Here is a 21,340-nt window from a genome sequence, read left to right on the forward strand (position 1 = left end):
ATACATGATTACAAAAGAATGGTCTCGATCGCTGATGGGCTCAAAACTCATCTTTCCAAGATGCTCTCTCGATCCAGGCTAGTAAAAGCCAAATGTGCATATTTCCTCGACTACAGACTGCGTTGCATACCTTCAAATGGTGAATGCTTCCTGTTGGCCGTGTCTAATCTTTGGGAAGAGGAACGCCGCTCCAAAGTTGAAATTAAAATGAAAACATTTCTGCTATTTGACTGCAGACCAGATCACAGGCTGGATTGACTGGATTTCAACTATGTGGCGAGCTGCTCACCAAAAGAAAGTTTAGATGACCAGAAAGGCGAGTGTTTTTCATTTCTACCTCCTTCGGGCAGCGAGTCGTTGAAAACTCCCTCCACGGAGACGCAGCCGCCGCCGTCACCGCCGCAGACTCGACAGCGATCCTCGCGCACGTCCGAGCCGAGCACACGGTCGCAGCCCACGTGCTGCGATAAAAAAAGAGAGAGAGAAGCGAGGTGAGCTGCAGAGGTGAGCCGGGGTGACGGGCGGAAGAGGGCACAGTCGGTGAGCGGAGAGGTGTCAGGGGCCGAGCTGACGAATTACCTCCTAATGTCTTCCAGACCGCTTTTTCAAAACACTGAAATATCAGATGAAAAAACCAGATGTGTGCTGTTTCTTTTTCTTTTTCTTTTTTTTTTCTTTTCTTTTTTTTGTGTCTGATCCTGTGCAGAAATAACGCTCTTTGGTGGCTGAACTCAAAGCTGTCGACATAAATAAATTTCATGATGAGCGAAGCAGGTGGTTTCACTCAAACTCTTAAAACAGGGAACAAAACTGAAACTAAACTGGAGAAAGTGAACGACAAGTGCTCCGGTTCTCCCATTTACCCGTGAGGCCGCTCGCTGCTTGCTTCAGGACCGTGTCCAGAAGGCTTTTTTTTTTAAATCAGACCAAACCAGTTTCAACTCGGAGCGAAATTGATGCTAATAACGCAAAAATATAACTAAGCGCAGAAGAAAAGTTTGTATTTCACTCTTTTTTTATAAAGAAAACAGAACAATTGCTGTATGGATTCAACTTTTATATTAACAACAAGGAAGAACTGTTTTATATGTGTTTTCTTTTCTTGTTCTGATAGTAAACAGATTGGTGAATGAGGTATTTATTAGCATATTATTTCTATATATATATACAGACCTAAATTCAGCTGCAGCCAGATGCCTAAATATAACGTAAGAAAACATGAAATCTATTTTTGCCACATTAAACCAGACTAAGCCTGGTTTAGGTTAGTCAGGAATAGTTAGGATTATCATATTACCTAATTATCTAATAAAAGAGAGAATGTATTTAAAAGTTTACTACTTTCTATGTAAGTCAGACGTTTTCATGCATTCCCTTAATATTTGCTAGCATTGTCTTTAAACCTGACGACTAGATTCATATATTTTTGGGCATCCTTCCACAAGTCTCCCACGATGCTTTGCAGGAGTTTTGGCCCATTCGGCTCACCATAATCGATTTATGTTACCTTTTTGGGTCTTTCCATCCATCTATTGCGTCTACCCGCTTATCCGTGCAGGATCGCGGAGGGTGTTGGTGCTTACGTCCAGCGAACACGGCACAAGAGGCGGGGTGGGGTGCACCTTTGACAGCTCACCGATCCACACTCAGATCTCAGGGTAGGAGACCAATTAACCAATTAATTAATAATCAAACTTGTTGGACTGTGGGAGAAGGACCCACGCACACATGGGGAGAAGATGCCGTTTTCACAATCTCATTTATTTTCAGCTTTTAAAGAAGCTGAAAATAATCTGCAACAAAAAATAATCGGTTTTGGTGGGTCAAAGCAAAAAAAAAACCCGACAGCATCTCTACTAAAGCCGGCAGCTAGTGTCTGTGTCCTAATAGCCATTCAGCTCCAGTCGTTTGATACGTTACCAAATATGAAGAAACCCTAAACAAATCCTTTTAGTGGACATTTTTGATTCATGTTTGGTTATTTACAGTTATTCAAACTTGGACTCGGAAAAAAGGGAGACATCTTCGCTTCAAATCTGAGGTTAATCAGGCAACGAAAAACACAACAGAGCCGCGAAGATATTTCATCTGGATCTCTCTGGTCTGCTGTCTTTAATGCCATTCTCGTATGCACATTTAATATTAGCCATCCATCTTCCGCTAGACAGCCATGCACGCACACAATTTAGAGATGCAAATCAACCCCACACGGATGTTTTTGGTCAGTGGGAGAAAACCCACAGAGAACCAATACATGCACAGGGAGAACATGCAAACTCCAGGCCGCCTACTGCAAAGCGACAGAGCAAAGATTTGCTCCTCTGTGCAGCCACTTCTACCGTCACATCTGAATGTAATAAACCCGATCATATGCCTGGAAGAACGCTGCAACCTTTCTAAAAAATCTTCCGCCTCTCTCCTCTTCTGATGGTCTAAAATGAACGGATGTTAAAGCAAGAGACAGACGGACATTCACCACGCCTGCGCTGGCAAAAAATAGAAGTAGAAGAGTGGCTGGATTGCAGAGAGAAAAACTGCAAGAAAAGAAAAAAAAAATAGAAGTTAGATGTGAAGGAAGTCAGAAAGTAGAGAAAGGCAGAAAATAGGAGTGCTGGGAATGAAAGCCAGCCTGCAGCGCAGACAGACTAACAACTGAGCTGGAAGGTCACTGAGTTCCTGTAGAGCAGAGCGCAAGAGAAAAAAAAAAAAAATAGGAAGAGGCACAAAAAAGGAGGACTATTGATAAACAAAACCGTCTTTTGGATTTCAGACCACCTCTCCTCCGCGGTCTAGCAAACCCCTGAGACACATTAAATAAGGGCGCTAAGCTGAGGTTAAAATGGTTGAAAGGCAGAGGTTAAGATGTAATAGCTGAAGCGATGGTTCTAATTTACACACACACTCAGAAACCTCACAACGAAACAGTTTGTACTTTAGCTCTTTCTAAGAAAAGCATTAGCGACTTTTCAACAAATTCGGCCACGTGGTCGTCGGATTGGGCCTCGGCGGACCGTTCGGAGCGCCAGGTGGTCCCCGTTTCATCGAAGCGCAACGCGGAGCAATGTTTTGTTTTCATTAACAGCCGGGATTAAGACGGTTAATGGGAATCCGAGGCCGCTGCCAAACCTACGACAGTTTTATCATCCAAGCAGCTGATTCTGATGAGCAACGCCAGTCGGCGTGTAAACCGGACAGCTGCAAGCTGTTCAGGCTTCAAAGCGAGCGCAAACAATGTTATTCCAGATGAAGGCAATCTTCTGCTGATTCGGTTTAAAACCGTCTTCCTCACGCTTAATGACTTTCATTGGAATCAAACACTCGCATGGACGTGTTTAAACCGGGCCCTCTTAACTGACCTTGCACTCGCCGTTTACACAAACGTCCACGGAGTCGTCCCGGCACGGCGTGCCGTCCACCACGGCTGGAGCTCGCTCTGTGTAGAAGTTGTAGCCTTCGGCGAGGCAGTTGAGAGAGCAGGGCTTCACCCCACCTGGACCAGCAGAAAAAAACAGACAGCAAAACCAGCACATAAAGTGTTAATGTACTTAAAATACCCACATTATAACAGACAGAGGAAACAAGGTTTTTTTTTAGATGTTAAGCCCCTTGATGCAACTAAGGGGCTTAACATCTAAAATCATCTTTTTTCACTCAGACCACAGTCAGAGGGTTTCATATCCATATTTATTTACAATAACTAATGATGTTCCTCACAGGTCGACCCTAGAACCACTACCTTTCAATCCCTATATCCCTATAATCCCTATATTGATTACTACAACAGTGTTTTCACAGGGGGCTGCACAGTGGCGCAGCAAGAAGGTCCTGGGTTCAAATCCTACTTAACCTCTTTCTGCATGGAGTTTGCATGTTTTCCCTGTGCATGCGTCGGTTCTCTCCGGGTACTCCGACTTCCTCCCACAGTCCAAAAACATGCCTGTTAGGTTAGGTCTCTAAATTCTCCTTAGGTGTGAGTGTGTGGGTGAATGGTTGTTTGCCCTGCGATAGACTGGTGAACTGTCCAGGGTGAACCCCGCCTCTCGTCCATTGACAGCTGGAGATAGACACCAACAACCCCCTCGAGACCCCACGAGGGAAAATGTAGGAAAATGGATGGATGGATGTTTTCACAGGTCTGCCCAAGAAAATCAATCAGACAGCCGATCAAGAACGCTGCTGCTTGTGTTCTCGCTAAAACCAGGAAGACAGAGCACATCACCCCATTTCTGAAGTCCTTACCCTGTAGCTCAGAGAATAGACTTTAAAATACTTGAGTTCATAAATCACTGAACAGCTTAGCATTAAAATCAAGATTTTAAATCTTTTAAATCAAGATCAAAAACACATTTGTTTAAAATTGCCTTTGACTGTTCTAGTTAAACTGTTTAAATGTTCTTTTTTGTGTCTACATTCTATCTCTACTTGCTATTATTCTATTTTATTTTCCAATTTGCATTGTCTCTGTACTGAATTGTGCTATATAAATAAATTTGCCTTGCCTTTGCCTTGCCTAAAACACATGAAAGACCTGTTGTTGCTGCATCAATCCTCCAGACCTCTCAGATCTTCTGGTTCTGGTCTAGTCTGCATAACCAGAACCAAACATCGAGAAGCAGCATTCAGCTTCTATGCTCCACAAATCTGGAACGAACTTCCAGAAAACTGTAAAACAGCGGAAAAAACTGAGCTCCTTTGAAACAAAACTGTGAAGACCCTCCTGTTTAGATTTGCTTTTGACCCGTAATAACAGTTACCTGACTCCGCCAGATAGATTTGCTCCGCATATCGAGTGAAACCTTGAAAGCTCGCGAGATCAGGATGGTCTCACGAGGCTATAATAACAGGACCGTTGGCCAACTTATTTTATGTGTATCGACGTTTTCACTTGTTTTCACTTTCATCCACTTGATGAAACGTAATGTTTGTTACTGGTCTCACAAACATAAATGTCATAAACATTCTTTCGAGGTGTTCATGACGTCTTTATGTTTTCATGATGTAAAGCACTTTGAAGCTGCCTCGCTGCTGAAATGAGCTACACAGCTAAACTTGACCTGACCCGTGAATAGCACACTGTCTATTTCCCATGCATTGTTTACATTGTTACACATTTCAATTGTTTAATAAATTGCTGCTGCATCTTTATCCTGAAAATTTGTGCAATCTACTGTGATTTTTAGAGTGGTTTCTAGAGTGATTTTTCAAGCTGTATGCAAACAAAATTTCTATCTATCTATCTATCTATCTATCTATCTATCTATCTATCTATCTATCTATCTATCTATCTATCTATCTATCTATCTATCTATCTATCTATCTATCTATCTATCTATCTATCTATCTTATATTAAAAGTAGCCATTGTCTTATCCTAAGTGGAGCAGGGCGCTGATTTTAAATACCTCGGAGCAGTTGTAGAGAAGAAACTGAACATCCAGCTGAATGCTGATTGTGTTAATAGGAAGGCCAGACTGTGTCTCTTTCTTTTATGGAAGTTAAAGAGTTTTGATGTTAGCATGCACACCTTACAATTGGTATATAGGGCCATGGTTGCTGAACGTGATAGTTACGGGGACAGGCCAGAAAAATAATTGGTCTTCAGCAAATGCATCTTCTTCTTCAAAAAAAAAAGGGCTTTGAGGGAAATAAAGGAATTCAGATCTACAAAAATCCTGCAGTCCTCCTTTCAGAAGTATAAGGCAGAAGTGTAAGAGCCCCATTAACAAAGACAAACAGGTATAAAATGTCCTTCGTTCCCTCTGCGGTGACCAGCGTGGTTGAAGAACAACCTGTAGATTGGGTTGTTCTTCGACCACTTTGGGGTGTCACTTCACTGCGAGGCGTCGCAGGACGGCCTACTGGCTCTTACTGTAGCTGCGTCATATTTCTCCAGCTCGCTTTCTGATAGTCCAGTGGTACAGCCAGCAGATGGCCGATCAAACCCAGTGCAAAGTTCCTTTTAGGCTCAAAAAGATACACTATCAGGACAAATGCTTGCCTTATATAGTTTTATTTGAAGATGAATACATGTTGTTTTTGTGTGTTTTCAATTTATGGTCAAAATACATCAATGGGCCCTTTTAAAATATGTTCATAGTTTGCAGCTGAGGTTGTTTTAAAGTGCTTTATAAATAGAGCTGTTATGGTAATCCCAGCAAATTGCTAAAACTCTTGGTTTTATGGAAGTGCTGATGATTATAAGTTAACCTGCACATTTGCTTAGTTTCTGGTTGTTACTTTGGGATAAACTTAGATCCCAAAGATACCCAAAGGTTTAGTATTTAGCAGCTTGGAGTGATGAAGGAAAGAACTCGGGGTCAATACATTTGACAAAATATCTATGAAAACACAGTCAACACAGTATTGCAGCAAATCTTCATTCCTGTGCAGTGGTGAGTAGTAACTAGTCACATTTACTCGAGTAACTTTTTGAACAAAACATACTTTTAGAAGTAGATTACGACACTGCACTTTTTACTTTTTCTTGAGTCATATTATTACTCAAGTATCGCTACTCTTTCTTGAGTAAAATGTCTGGCTACTCTACCTACTGTGAGTAACTTCATGAATAAAGAACAGACTTGTTTTAACTAAGAATGCACCAAAGACACAAAAACCCAGAGCTTATCTTAAAGTGAGACTTCTTATTTGTACACAAGCTTTGTTATGTTAATGTTATTTTCTATCTGTTGAGCTCACTGAGCAATTTGGAGGTAAATGAAAGTACAGTAAAAAGTAGATATTGTCCTTGGAAGTACTTTGCACTGTTCTAACATACTGTTTATACATTAACTGTTGTAAGTATTGCTTTCAAGTTTAATTTAGAAAAGTGCTTATTCTGCCTGAATTTTATATTTTGCTGTTTTTTTTTTTCGTTTGTACCAGAATTTGCACGTAACCTTATATTTTTGTCTGTTGGATTATGTAATTTCTTTAAATTACATCACGAGCTGTTATGATTAGTTACTCAGTACCAGAGTAGCCTTCTTACTGAATACTCTTTTTCCCACTCATACTTGTGCAATTTCTCGGCTGACAACCTTTTACCTTTACTTGAGTAAAAATATGTTGAAGTAGTGCTACTCCTACCTCTGTTCATGTGTGAAAGAGGCCAACAGCTTCTTATTAGACTGGCTTCTGACATCATCCTCTGTTTGTTTGTGCTGGCACTCACAGCCTGTGCTCGCAAGAAAAAGCGAGTGTGTACCGGCGAAGTCGCAAATAAATTCGTCAGACTTTGGAAAACTACAACTCCCATTGCGCCGGGTTTTGGCAGGGTGACGGTAGCTTTCAGGTGTGCTGTCTGGAGTGGGAAGGTTTAATCTGAAGGCTGCTGGACCGAAAACATTGACACAGAGCAGCTTGTTTGAAGAAAAAAAAAAATGTTTAAGCAAGAGCTTTTTTTTTTTATAAAAATGAGCTGTCCTTGGCTGTCTGAGCTGACAGAGACAGTCTGTTTCGATTTTCCACGTCAGGGCAGCTATAATAATAAGACACTGCATGATGCTAAACTCAATGAATTTAGAGAAGTAAAGAACAGGTAATAGAGGAAGGAGAAAAAGGGAAGATTTCTCCACGTAAAAAGAAGAAAAGCTCAACTGGAAGAGATTGAGATCTGTTACTTGACTTAAACAAGGACGAGAATTTGGCACTTTTCCCATTTTAACAGCTGCAAGGAATCTTTCTTGGAAAAATCAGCTGACTTGATGAAAAGGCCACTTGTTGCCTGGTGTTGGACTTGTTCTGCAGAGTATCTCTGCAAGTAATTATGTTCTTGCAGTGCCCGAAATGAAAGCGGACATGTCGTTCAAACTATTCATCTTTCATGTCCAGTTTTCAGCATTCGACGTTCGGCAGAAATGAGAAATTCCTGCAGCGGACTCTGGGATGCGAATTGCTCTCTGCAGCCAGCATCTGCACACCAGACAAGAGGGACAGTCTGCAGCTTCCTTCACTCCACAAGCAGTGCAGCCTGCAGTTTATTTATAAAGTGCAAAATTAACAAATAAAAATCTCAAAATAAATAATAAATGAACCCAATTCAAATGAAAGCACAATGTGCGCTGACCGTCATTGTGTAATGAAGCCTAAATCCAATTACTACATTAGTGCCGACCCTAACCAGGAAGTTGAATCGTCTCAAAAGTCTCTGATCCTCGTAAAGTATAAACAATCAGACCAAACTATGAGTAATGACTTGCGTTCGCTGGCAAAAAAAAATCTGAAATCAGTCCTCTGGGATGATTCTCAGTCATTTCTTTTCACTTAAATATAAAAATATAATAAATCAGTTTGAGACAAAACATTTTTTTTAACAGCTGAACATACTGGCTTTGTAAAACAAGCTTAGAAAATGACATTATTGCCATTAATCATCATGATTTGTGCCCGTCTGCTGCCTGCACCCTGTCACTCGTCTCACCTGCGATCTTCTCTGCTGCAATGGGCTTCATTGCATGGCATCTGCTTTCTGGACTACTTCAGCACTATATAGACACTGGTTCTGTTCCAGATAATGTAAAAAGCCTTTGCTAATAGACGTCCAGTGGTTCTTTAATGCCCAATCTTCATGTTACGAACATGTTCTGTCTCTTGTATTTCCCTGTCTTGCCCTTGTTGGACTTCTACCAGACTTCTTACCTCTGGACCTTGAATCTGTGCCATGAACTACAAGCCTTGGCCTTGGATTTGTCTCCTCTACCCGTGCATGACCCTCCTCTGTCCCCTGGACTGATCAAGCCTCTGCCATTCTACCTGCAGCCTCTGCAGTGAGCAAACCTGTTCTTGCCCCTGCAAACCTACAACTCTAAGTGTGACTTGAGTTTCGGGGTCCATGCTCTGGTTTTTCTGACATGAATGGCATCTTTTTATATTCCAGATCATGGTCAGTTGAATAAGAACCTATAAAGTCATAAATAAATACAGCATTTCTTAACATAAATCTTTCTCCAGTCAAGTTAAAAATTATTTTTTTCTGAAAATGTCAGTGTCATATTCTGCATCTGTGATAAAAGGTGACTTTATCTTTAGGCCTTTTACAGAGATTTACCAACTAATGGGAAGACCCCTCTAGCTTTCCTATTAGTTCAGTGTCTACCAGTGTTGTAGTCAAGTCACTATGCCTCGAGTCCAAGTCCAGGTTCGAGTCTCCAGTGTTCAAGTCCGAGTCAAGTCCAAGTCATTAAAAAAAAATCCGAGTCGAGTCACTATTGATCAAGTCGAGTCCAAGTTCCGCACTAAAGTAAGCATAGCCTGCATGTTTTTAAATAAAAAAAAATCCACACTCCACCACATTGCACTAATAATTTAGATATTAAAATCATACACCAAATAATATTCTAATGACATATTAAAATTATAGCCTACTGATATAAAAAAAAGTCAAGTCTTTTTCTCAATTTCCGAGTCAGAATGATCTGAATGTAGGAGTCCGAGTCCAAGTTCGAGTCATCAGTGCTCAAGTCCAAGTCAAGTCACGAGTCTCTAAATTTAGCTAATGACTCGGACTCGAGTTCGAGTCTTGGACTCGAGTACTACAACACTGGTGTCTACACACAACCAGACATGCAGTTTAAACAAAGATAAAATGGTTTCTAGAGCAGGCATGAAACATAAGCACAAATCCAGAACAAAACATTTGCCCAACTATGGCGAACACGCTGAAGGGAATGTCCTTAAAGTGTAATCGTTATGGCAAAGCACATAGTATACCAAAGCAACTGCGATGTATAGAAAGAGGACAAGAGCAGCCACATTGAACATATAGAAATTCATACTGAGCTTCAACACAGAAAAGAAAAACACACTCACCTCCTCTGTATGGTTTCCAGGTATAAAATTTTCCCCTGAAAGGAGTGCTATCAAAGTCAGAGCACTGGATCTCTCTGAAGTCCCTGGAGCCTGCAGGACACTCCTGTATGGGGGATAAACGGACAAATTCCTTTAAATACATGTGGATTTTACCTTTATGTTTTATTCCACATTCCCAGAAGTCCGTAATCACACTGGCTCCCTGTAGCTCAGAGAAAAGAGTTTAAAATACTTCTGTTAGCTTATAAATCACTGACTTGGGTTGCACCAAAACACATTAAAGCGTTGTTGTCGTCGTATCAACCTCCCAGACCACTCAGGTCTTCTGGGTAATCCCAGAATCAGCACCAAACATGGAGAAGCAGCATTCAGTTTTTATGCTTCTCTACTCTGGAGCAAACTCTCAGAAAACTGCAAAAATGCTGAAAGCCTGAGTTCCTTTAAGTTTTTTTTTTTATTGCTTTTTACTGCTCTATATAAACTTCACTGCTCAAAAAAAAGAACCTTATAAAAACAATTAGAAGCCAATTGGGGAAACAAAATTCATGCTGAATGTTCATGCTGACATGAAATGGGTAATGTGTGAGAAGGACGCCACATCATTTGATAAAAATAAAAATGATCAACTTTCAGACTTTTCTCTCACTTCCCGTTTTTATGCCTCTGAAATGTCCTCAATGTGTTTTCTTATGTTCACATCATGTAAAGCATGCTACAAAATAAACTTGTCTTGCCTGGCTGCACTCAAACAACACATGCAAGTAAAGAATTATTCAATGACTATGCACAATATTTGTACTATAACTGAATGCATATGCTATAATTGATAGAAATTGTGAAGATTGAGCAAAACTTACATCAATATTACAGGACCTGAAGCGTTTTCTTTCTCCCAGACAGTATTTTCCACCGATGGTTGGCCTACAGTCAGATACGTAGACAGCTGGATCAGTCGACCACATATGAGTCGAGTTTGAAAATATCAATCCTAGCCTCCATTACATCACCAAGCAGACGTCAGAGCTCAGTGTTTTCATTACTCCGTCTTTGTCTTTTCAGATACACTGATTAGACTTTATTTTAGCTACATTAATATCTCAACAAGACAATATTTTTTTTTTACGTTTAAAACTACATTTGTTGGGTTTGCAAATGGCTGCATTTTCGTTATGTTTTGGCAAAGCAAAACCAAAGCAAATGTGGAAAACAATAGTCTGCAATGAAACAGGAGAAAATCGTTGGCCTCAGATTTGAGTCAGCCCAATCCCCCTTTAATAATTTCAAGATGAGCTGACGGTGACTCAAAAATGAGACGTTCTGCAATGATTTGAACTCTGTGGATGCAAGCAGAAAGGTTTTTCATTTAAATAATAGCCCTCGTGTCCCCTTTACAGCTCGACTGAGGGACAAAAAAAATAACAAAGCTTGATAATCACCACTCAGACTGAGGGTCAGATTTCAGACTTCTCAGCCTAGAACAGATGGTCTCTCTCTGACAAGGGGTCTAATTATCTCAGTATCTTAGGACTGCTTTTTAGAAGGAACTCAAGTTAGACAGTAAAGCTCTCAACCTACTGGGTCGTCTACATTTTCACATTCACCTATGATCATGAGATGTCGCTCATGACTAAAAGAACAAGATCTGAGGATACGAGCAGCTGAAATGAGCTTCCTTGTAAAAAAAATAAAAAATAAAAAATTGCACGCTCAAGCCTTCGAGTTAAAGAGCTCCATTTTCTAGACAGAGCTTAAAGTCTTGCCACCGTGGTTGTGAATCAAAAGCTGTTAGCTGAGCTGGTTCTGGCATTTAAATATGATACTTTTAAACATCAGTTAAAGTTTTCTGGACATGGATGGATGGATGGATGGATGGATGGATGGATGGATGGATGGATGGATGGATGGATGGATGAAATGCTAAGGAGGATGGATGGATGGATGGATGGATGGATGGATGGATGGATGGATGAAATGCTAAGGATGATGGATGGATGGATGGATGGATGGATGGATGACTGACCTAGGATGGATAGATAGATGGATGAAGGACTAAGGATGGATGTATGTATGGATGAAATGCTAAGGAGGATGGATGGATGGATGGATGGATGGATGGATGGATGGATGGATGGATAACTGACTGAAGATGGATGGATGGATGGATGTTTGTGTGGATGGATGGATGGATGGATGGATGGATGGATGGATGGATGGATGACTGACTGAAGATGGATGGATGGATGGATGGATGGATGGACAGAGAGGATTGACCAAAGGATTAATAGGCGCTCTGCTCACTTTTGTTGGTTATTCATTAATTTCCCTGACCTTTAATTATTAGATTCTTCTTTTCTGAACCTTGTTTTCTGTCATGAATGTTTGGCTTTTCTATGTGTGTTCTTTATTTTCTGTTTCCCTATTTGAAACTGATTTCCCTTGTCTGTGTAGCCTGGCCAGCCAGACTGACTTACGCCACAAACACCACACATCCGTCAGGAAGGCAGCAGGTAGAGTCCGATTCCAAAGGCGATACGTCGTAAACTCCCAGCCTCCTGTGCTGTGATTGCTGTGGGAAGTTTAAACTGGAGAGTCTAGGCTTGTCAGTCTGGCTGGTCAGGATAATGTTCTTGTGGTTTAGTTTATTTCCTCTTCCTGATCAACCCTCCTGCAGATCACTGACATCGTCTTCCACAGTGCGTACATCATTTCAGGTTTCAGTCAAAAAACCTCTAAATATTTGATTTGGTGACCATCGGCCTGCTTGCTGACTCCTTGTCCCGACTTTTTGTCAATAACATCACAACAGGATTCAGGAAACTCGTACCTGGGGCTGTCACAGTGTCTGACAGAAGAGGAGACTCCACCTCCACAGGTCCTGCTGCACTCCCCCCAGGTGGACCACAGCCCCCAGCCCCCATCCACGCCCTCTGGGCGAGTCCCATACGCAACACACACCCTTTTGAAGCACCACTGCAGTTTACAACACAACACAAGGTTATTTCTCTTGTTCAGTCAGTCTGGCAATCATTGAGTGCATTCAGAAAAACATGGAGCGGTGTTCATTTAATTTAACATTTGCAGTGACATTGTGCTTGAAAGGACACAAACAGTAGAACTCAGAAAACACTAAAGTAGCTCCATTAATATACGACAACAAACTAAGAATATCTTCTTCGGCATGGTTATATTACTACATATATTTTTTCAATCCTGAAGAAATTAATATGAAGAAACATTGTAGTAGGCTCATTCTTAACAAACAGAACTGCAATTGGACATTTCTTTATTTTCTTTGGTAAAAGTACAGCACTCTTGGGGAGGGGGGAGGGGTGGGGGCTTTATCTAGCAGCTTAGTTTGCTTATGACTTGGGGCAGCTCTGATCCAATGTCTGCTGTCAACATGTTTACCAATGAGAAGCTCACAGGCCTTTCCTTTGTGAAGTTAATACATCATGGGAGCTTGAACACATGTTATTAAAAGATAAAGGCAACTCTATTTATATTTTTATACCAAAAGTATTCACCTGTTTCCTTGTGCAAATACATCAACTTGAGCAAAATGCCATTCTTTATCTGATGGGATTCGAGGTTTGTAGCTGTTATAATTGTAATCATTCAGGAAAGGCGTTCGAAAAAAGATTAAAACTGTTTTTATGCAAATTGAGACGATTCCTCCAGAAGCATATTTGTGAGGTCAGACTCTGATGTTGGACGAGAGGCTCTTTACTTGCAGCCTCCGCTGGCATTCATCACCAAGGTGTCCTGTTGAGTTGCAGCTAAGTTCTTCCAGACCAGACTTGCAAACACATGTCTTAATGGATCTTGTCCACAGGTTGGAAGAGCAATGGGTCATTCCCCAATCTGTCCCCACAGAGCTGTGAGCATGACAGTCTTGGTATGTTGGATGTTCTCCTTGTGACTGCTAAAAAGTCAAATGATGACTCCAAGAGAACATGTCTCCACTGCTCTGAAGTCCAGTGGCAGCATCCTTTGCACCACTGCATCCAGTTCTTTGATGTAAGGCTTGGATGCAGCTGCCCAGCCAGGGAAACCAGGTCCCGAAGCGCTCAGCACGCTGTTCTTGATTTAATTTGAAGCGGATGAAGGTTTGACTGTCTTAAGCCAGTGACTCTATAGAAAGTTGGTGACCATCCACTGACACCGCTACATGTCTAGGGGCTGGATTTTATACAACTATGGCCACAGAAGCATTAGCAACACCTGAATTCAGTGATTTGGAGGGCTAAGCGAGTACTTTGGCAATATCTTGTGTAGTGTATAATCTTGACCATGTGCAGTTTGGAGACAGTCTGCAATATATTCAAACTTGTTTCTCCTAATATAGCTTATAAAATGTACTGATGTCTATTTTATTATCGATCCACCCTGGTTTAAATTGTCTTAGCAAATCCAAATACAAGTATAACGTAACATCGCCTTGTGTCCTAACAAGACTCACTTCTGTAAATGAAAGCTTTGAATGAATGTTTTTCATTTTTTATTTATTCTTGCAACAATCCATCCAAATGAAACTTACATGCTTAAATACAGGTGTATTATTTGCAGAGCTTACCCCTTTCTCTATAGTATTGGTCTGACAGATGGTTCCCTCTGCAGCGGGTATGCTGCTGGTGATGCAACGGTTGCTTTTGCTCATGCACCAAAGTTCACTGCAGACTTCCTGCACGTGTCAGAGAGGTGAGACCAAAAAAACATTGAAGAATCACCGGAGACAGACAAGATAGAGAATATGAGAAACATTATCGTTCTTATTTATATGGTCAACGGGCAGAAACTCCCATTCGCCTTCACCTCTTTTCCCTCTGGAGCCGTCAACACTTATGGGTAATGTTTTATTGTGTACATACGCTGACTACATAGTATCTATAATAATGAGTCTATAAAGCCGCACGCTGTTCCAGATGTCCATTCGTTCTGAAGGCGGCCTCGTAAAAAAAAAAAAAAAAAAACTCCCCATGCAATAAAAAAAGAACGCTATCCTGTCAAAGCATTGCAAGATGTGTTGTGTGAGAGATTTGAAGGAGAGAGCGGCGCAGCATGAATCAAGGGGTTAGCAGCTGAACAAAGTCCGATTGAGTTCGTTTTGATGAACGGCTGAAGATGAACCGACGATCAGCAAAAGGATTTAGGACATATTTGTTGCTAAGAGTGTCGACAAGCATCACATGACGCAGAAATCAGAGTTTATGCAAAATGATAATAGAGTCTGAATACAGTTTGACGACAAAGTTCAGTCCAGTGATAATTCAATAACGATATATGTCAATCGATAGACGTGCGGTGCGACAGAATTAAAGGTGAGTAAAAAGTTCAATAGAAGAACAGTTTTCCTTCCTTTTGCGTTCCAGTCTGTCGTGTATCCGTTACACTTCAGCAGAACCACAGGCTGATCACCTCCATCCCAAAATGATAACGGTACGAACAACTTCTCTACCCACTAAGCCTCAGCAGCAACTATTAACACAGTGATCCATGCAAAAGCTCTAATATTCTGGTTCCTGTCTTGGTTTATGTTTATTATTTGATCAGTTAGTTCACTCTCTGCCTCAGGTTTTATTTCTGGTCTAGGTCTTGTTTTGGATTCTTTCATAGCTTCTGCACGGCTATAGTTTATTTTGTCATTTGCATTAGTTTCTGATTTTTATTATGTGCTTGTGTTTTGCTCTGTCTTAGCTTTTGTTTTCTTTTTTGGATTAGTTTGTATTGTTACTTCAGTTAAGTATTTTGTCTAGTTCAGTTCTGTCCTGTTTCCTGCCACTTTATCCTGTCAGTCCTTCAGTCAATTCACTTCTAATGATTACCTCCACCTTTCCTAGTTAATTAGAGTCACTTGGTTTCACCTGTCCACCTGTCTATTTAAACCATCCTCAGTTTTCTGTTTGTTGCCGGAACTTCACACTTGTTTCATTGGTAAGAGCCATCCACATTTTTGTATATCTGATTACCTGACCTCTGTTTTTTTGAGTCTGCCCCAGTTTTTGCTGTCACCTGATGTCTCCTCTGTACTTCGTTGTGGATTGTTTTCTGTCTGCCTGGCTCATCCATCATCTCATCAATAAATCCTTTCAAGTATTTATTTTAGTGTCTGGCTGAATACCGGGTTCATCTCCTCATAAATCATTACAAAAGCAGCTCCGACCGGGAAGTAAGTCTGCACAGCTGCAAGGTCACACACTGATGTTGGACTAGAAGGCCTTTTATCGACCTCGCTTTGATGCACAGTACAGGAACAGGAAGGGACCATGGAGAACTATAGAATATTTAGCAGCGAAGGAATTTCATGACTGGACTTAACGCAGTATTACGCTAAAATTCACTGAGCTCCTAAAGAGAGACGCAAAAAAAAAAAAAAAAGCTTCATTTCCCCCCTGAGCTCTCTAGCCCCCGTATAGTTGAGAATCACTGACCCATATGCAAATAAACTAAAATAAAAATAGAAGGATATTAATATTTGAGAGCTCACCGCATATTTACACTGCCGGGATCTGATGCCGTACTGGAAGCGGCATTGCTCGTCTGCATCGTAGGTCTGACCTGGTGCTGTGGTGGGGTACACAAACTCCTGCTTCGGAGGCACGTTGTTCAGACAGGAGCCCATACCTGAGCTGAGGAACGTCCAACATGAGGGGGGCAAAAAAAAAAAAGAAGACCTTTGAGTAAAATAGAGCCCACGTTTTCTAGGTCTGGTCCTGATAATGGGACGTTTTATCAAAAGCAGGAGCGGGTCACAGCGGGTCACAGCCTGGTTCACACAGCAAGATGTTAAAACTGTCTGCCAAGAGACAAAGAGACCGCACACATAACGCTAAAATAAAAAAATAAAAAAAATCGTAGATATTGCAGGTTTGATCGTACAGGGTGTGGCCTCCGGTCAAACGGGCACGACACGCAGATTTCACTCAGATCAGTCAGATTCAGACAGGAAATCTTGCAAAACCTCTCAAGATCAAACGTGAGTTCAGCGTAAATATACGTGGACGACGAGGAAGAACAGTGACGATAGTTTGTGGACTAATTTAAAAAAAAAAAGACATTAAAAGGCGTTGGTTAAAAGAGTGGAGACGGCGCGAAAGAAGACTCTACGTTTGCTACACTACAATATGGAGGTAAGTCGTGTCTTTCTGATTGGCAACACTTCACATTCAACAAGCTGCTTGCTGGTTTGTCCTCAGGAGACACCACACACGCCAGGATATCGGGCCTAGACAATTAGACATGTTGACTATCCCCTAATTGAGGTAGGAGCGGTCCCGGCGTCCTTTCGAGCGGACCAGATCACTCCTAACACACCACACACGGCAGAAATATCTCTTAAGATTACCTTAAGATAGTTGGGGCCTGTCGGACGCAGGAGATCGGGGCAAAATTATCCTGCCATGTGAACCAGGCTTTGAAAAAAAGTGGACTTGGCGGCTGTAAAGGTTCATCTAAAGCCATCAAATAAACGTGTAATTTTTCTTTCTTTCTCACATGCCAGTAATTAGCTATTCATTTGTATGAAGGAGATATTTGATCGGCTCGCTCACTCACTCCAGGAAACTGGTGATGTAATCGCGGCTGCAGGCCGACCAGATGAACGGGTTGGTCTTCATGGTGATGTGGTCAGCCATCAGCTTAGCGGTCTCCTGGCTTCGCGGCCCACAGGCGTTCCCCATGCCGTCATGGTTCATCCCAAACCTAAATACATATGATGATACAGTGACAACACTTTGAGGGCATGCGGACGGGTAATAATCCCTGTGGTAGCAACGGGGACAGTGGAAAAATGGTCACTGTGGATAACTGGAAGGGACTTAAAGAACAGGCAGGTCAAAGATTACCGACCGCAACTTTGACACTGTACACAAAGATGCCTGATCAGATGTTTTAAAAGTATATTAGGATATCGTTCGCTGTTGGACATCAGGGAGACTTAGCATTGCCTTGGAAAAATACCACAATTTGTGACATTACTGCCATCAACCTTATTCATCGGGCTGCAAAGTGACAGACTAACACAAAACACAGCGTAACTTTAAGGTGGAACAAAATGTTTTCATTTATATATAAAAATCTGAAAGGTTCTGCAAAGTATCCGTCCCCTTTAATTTGATTATCTTTAAAAAAAAAAAAGTAAATGAATTAACTTGCAAAATAACCTAACTAGGAAAAGAGTCCCCCGATGCGTAATTCAATCTCAGTGCAATCACAGCTATTCTAGATCACAGATTTGTTCGTTAACATTAGTGAACAAACAGCATCGTGAAATTGTAAGAAAGGATTGGGTTATAAAAACAAATACCGCAAGCTTTGAAGAACTCGTGGAGGGCTGCTCAATCTTTTATCTGAAAAGGGAAATCTGTAGACGGGACAATAGACAGATGGAAGAAGAAGTACCCACTTCACTTCACCCCTTTTTTCTGAAAGTGATTGATTGTTTTTTTGTATGTCCATGTGGTTCCTTTCTGGGGGCTCGGCTTCACCCTGTACCTCCTAGCTATTGCGCCTACCTGCGTTAGGGGGCGCTGCAGAGGTATTGAGCAGGACTTGGAAGGGAAAGCAATTCAATTCAATTCAATTCAATTTTATTTATATAGCACCAATACATGAAACATGTCATCTCAAAGCACTTTACGAAGTCAAGTTCAATCATATTATGCAGATTGGGTCAGATTATACAGATTGGTCAAAAATGTCCTATATAAGGAAACCAGTTGATTGCATCAAAGTCCCGACAAGCAGCATTCACTCCTGGAGAAGCGTAGAGCCACAGGAAGAGTCGTCTGCATTGTCCGTGGCTTTGCAGCAATCCCTCATACTGAGCATGCATGAAGCGACAGTGGAAAGAAAAACTCCCCATTATAACGGGAAGGAAAAACCTCCAGCGGAACCAAGCTCAGTGTGAACGGTCATCTGTCTCGTCCGACTGGGGGTTAGAGAAGATCTCCGATGAGACGTCTTTAGAAATTTGCGACCCTCGACAAACACTGGAGCTGCTCTCTGGAGGTGAGAGTAACCCATGTCTGAGCTGCTTTTGTTTTGCCGAGTCTGTGTTTACCCTCAAAACTAAACCCCAAGAAGCTGATGAAGCTGAAATGTTTCCCAAGGACGTGTCTCACATGAGACCAATCGTCTTCTAAACCTTTGGAGAAGACTGAAATGTCGCTCGGGTATTTGAGGACAAAGACGTTTTTGAAAATCTCTATAAACACAATGCGTCTGATCCGCTTTCTGTACATCATCTGTTAAGTGAATAGAAGCTGGTTCCCTTGTGCAGAGTTGGACGTGCTGCTTTGATTACAGCCGTTCTCGCAGGACGCCAAAGAGGTCTTCGCACCCGCGGCAAGAGAAATCCTTTCAGATCCGTGTCTGTGTGTGTGACTTACGTATGGCCGATCTCATGGGCGATGGTGAAGGCTGTTCCCAGACCGATGTCCTCATTGATGCTGCAGCTCCTCTCTGGCTCACACATTCCTCCCACCGGAGCCAGACCTGACAAACATGTGCATGTATTCAGTGCACAGTATGCTGCGTGAGTTACATAATGACTCCGAGTCACTCAGACTGCCACGTAATGGCTTAATGGGCAGACTACATTCAATATATCACACCGTTTTAATTGTTATTAATAAATTTTAGCAGAAGCTTGGCCAGAAACATCTTCATGTTAATTACAGTCATAAATCACATGTGTCTTTTCCCATTTGAACTGCATGAAAAGTACTTGAGGGACCGATGTAGGTTTCAATTTATGAGTGAAACTTAGCATCCCTTAAGGGTGTGAGGTTGGCTACTGGTTGCAGCTGGGCCGCTCAGTTTACGCCGTAAGAGGCACAGCCTGTGCTTCATGTCAGAGAGGATTATGCACGAGCGCAGATGGTCAATTTGTGTGAGGGAACATTACCTAGAGTTTCACAGGGCTTGTTTTTCTGGATGCAGATGTCGTACCTGCAAGGCAGGAGAGAACATTTTATCTAAAAGCGTAAAAGTAGATGCGGTTGAGCAGAGGTATTTAAAAATACTCTTAGAGACATGCTGACGGTGCAAACTATTACACACTTCCTGCTTTTGCAGTTTCAGTCTTTTCATACCTGCCTTAGGCACATTTTACAACATTTTTGACAACTGATGATGTAATGTGATGTTCTACTAGTAGTCTACGGTAAAGAAACATGCATATTTCACTCCAATAAAGATAAATAAACATGTATTACAAGTAAAACTACAGAAATAATCAATTACTGTAAAGAAGAAGCTTGTTGGAGAAACTAAGTATTTACAATTGAGGGATCCGATGGTGTTAAACAAAAAAATTGTTTTTTAGAAAACGACAACATAAATCAGATCAGACTCTCCTAAAATATAGAGAAAACGAACACTAAGACATGAATACTAATACTGCATAGAAAAAAGGGGGAGATCTATATATAAAAAAGTGATACAATAACAAACAATCCACTTTGGCAGGAATTTTATTTAAAAATAAAAAGTGTATGTATTGAAACGACTCATTGAAAACTAGACAAATTTACATTATAAGAACTGTAAAGAAATGGAAAACGGAAGCTGCTTTGTTTGTGCACCAATTTTATAATTAAACCAGTATACAATATTGTATACTGGTTTAATCGCTCTCTCTGAAATGGCTCTTAGGTATGTTTTTTTTTAGTCCAGTTTATTTCTGCTTTGCATTAGATGATGGATGGTTTAAAATAATATTTTTTGACAGAATATGAATTTCTCCACTGTTTTCTGAGACAATTGTATTATCAGACAATAGCAGAGGGATTTCTCTGATCGGTGTAGCTCAGGCGGTCCTGTAAAACACCTGTGATTTACAGAAACTGACAAATTGTGCATTGTTTGGGCTATTTTTGGCTGCCTCATGGTTTCAGTGGGTTTATCTGATCAAATCTCAGTCAGTCTCCAGGATCCTCCAAACCTTCCCCTGTGTATGGAGGTAACATCTATTATATCATAGGACAGGACTTGGTAAAGCCCGCTAAACTCTGTCGAATTTGGGTCAGTCACAAACCACAATTAGAGAGGCTGGAAATGTATGAATTTGGTCTGGAGGAATGCAGTTTTAAACCCTCAGTATAAACACACATGCAATGCTGTTTGAAAGGCAGTTTATCTTAATCGCCTCCTGTTTGTGAAAGGCTTTACAGTGCCAACCTGGCTCTATGTGAAATAGTAATTGCACTGGTCGTGCCACCCTTGGCAGCTGAAGCTGCCAGCAAGCTTCTGTGATACTTGACAATGAGTCTCTTACTTTTATTTCACTTTTCTTGTTTCTATTAGAGAGTTTTGAGCCTGTTTAAGGTCAGGCCACAGCAATTAATACAAATTCATCTCAAAACCTGTAACTAGGCCACTCCAAAGTGTTTTTCGAGATATTGAGAGGCATCTTCCGGATCATTGTCCTGCTGCATAACCCAAGGTTGCTTGAGCCTAAAGTCACAAACCATCACACCACCACCGTCATTTTTTATTATGGGCTTGTTTTGTTTTTTTCTCTGAAATAGTGA

General features: G+C 41.2%; 1 protein-coding gene across 4 annotated transcripts in view; it reads right to left on the minus strand.

Moving 5' to 3' along the window:
* The window catches only part of adamts10 (ADAM metallopeptidase with thrombospondin type 1 motif, 10), a 73,555-nt gene that overhangs the window by 17,554 nt on the left and 34,661 nt on the right, over positions 1 to 21,340 (minus strand). For all 4 annotated transcript variants that reach the window (XM_012881435.3, XM_012881433.3, XM_021308028.2 and 1 more), the window contains 10 exons: positions 19,714 to 19,757; positions 19,196 to 19,301; positions 17,361 to 17,507; positions 16,294 to 16,435; positions 14,383 to 14,490; positions 12,634 to 12,779; positions 10,667 to 10,730; positions 9,810 to 9,912; positions 3,357 to 3,490; positions 338 to 461 (listed from right to left, as the gene is read on the minus strand). In XM_012881435.3, coding sequence (XP_012736889.2) covers positions 338 to 461; positions 3,357 to 3,490; positions 9,810 to 9,912; positions 10,667 to 10,730; positions 12,634 to 12,779; positions 14,383 to 14,490; positions 16,294 to 16,435; positions 17,361 to 17,507; positions 19,196 to 19,301; positions 19,714 to 19,757 — 1,118 coding nt within the window. The remainder of the gene's footprint in view (positions 1 to 337; positions 462 to 3,356; positions 3,491 to 9,809; positions 9,913 to 10,666; positions 10,731 to 12,633; positions 12,780 to 14,382; positions 14,491 to 16,293; positions 16,436 to 17,360; positions 17,508 to 19,195; positions 19,302 to 19,713; positions 19,758 to 21,340) is intronic.

The sequence above is a fragment of the Fundulus heteroclitus genome, chromosome 9, assembly GCF_011125445.2.
Source record: "Fundulus heteroclitus isolate FHET01 chromosome 9, MU-UCD_Fhet_4.1, whole genome shotgun sequence".
Taxonomy (NCBI): Eukaryota; Metazoa; Chordata; class Actinopteri; order Cyprinodontiformes; family Fundulidae; genus Fundulus; species Fundulus heteroclitus.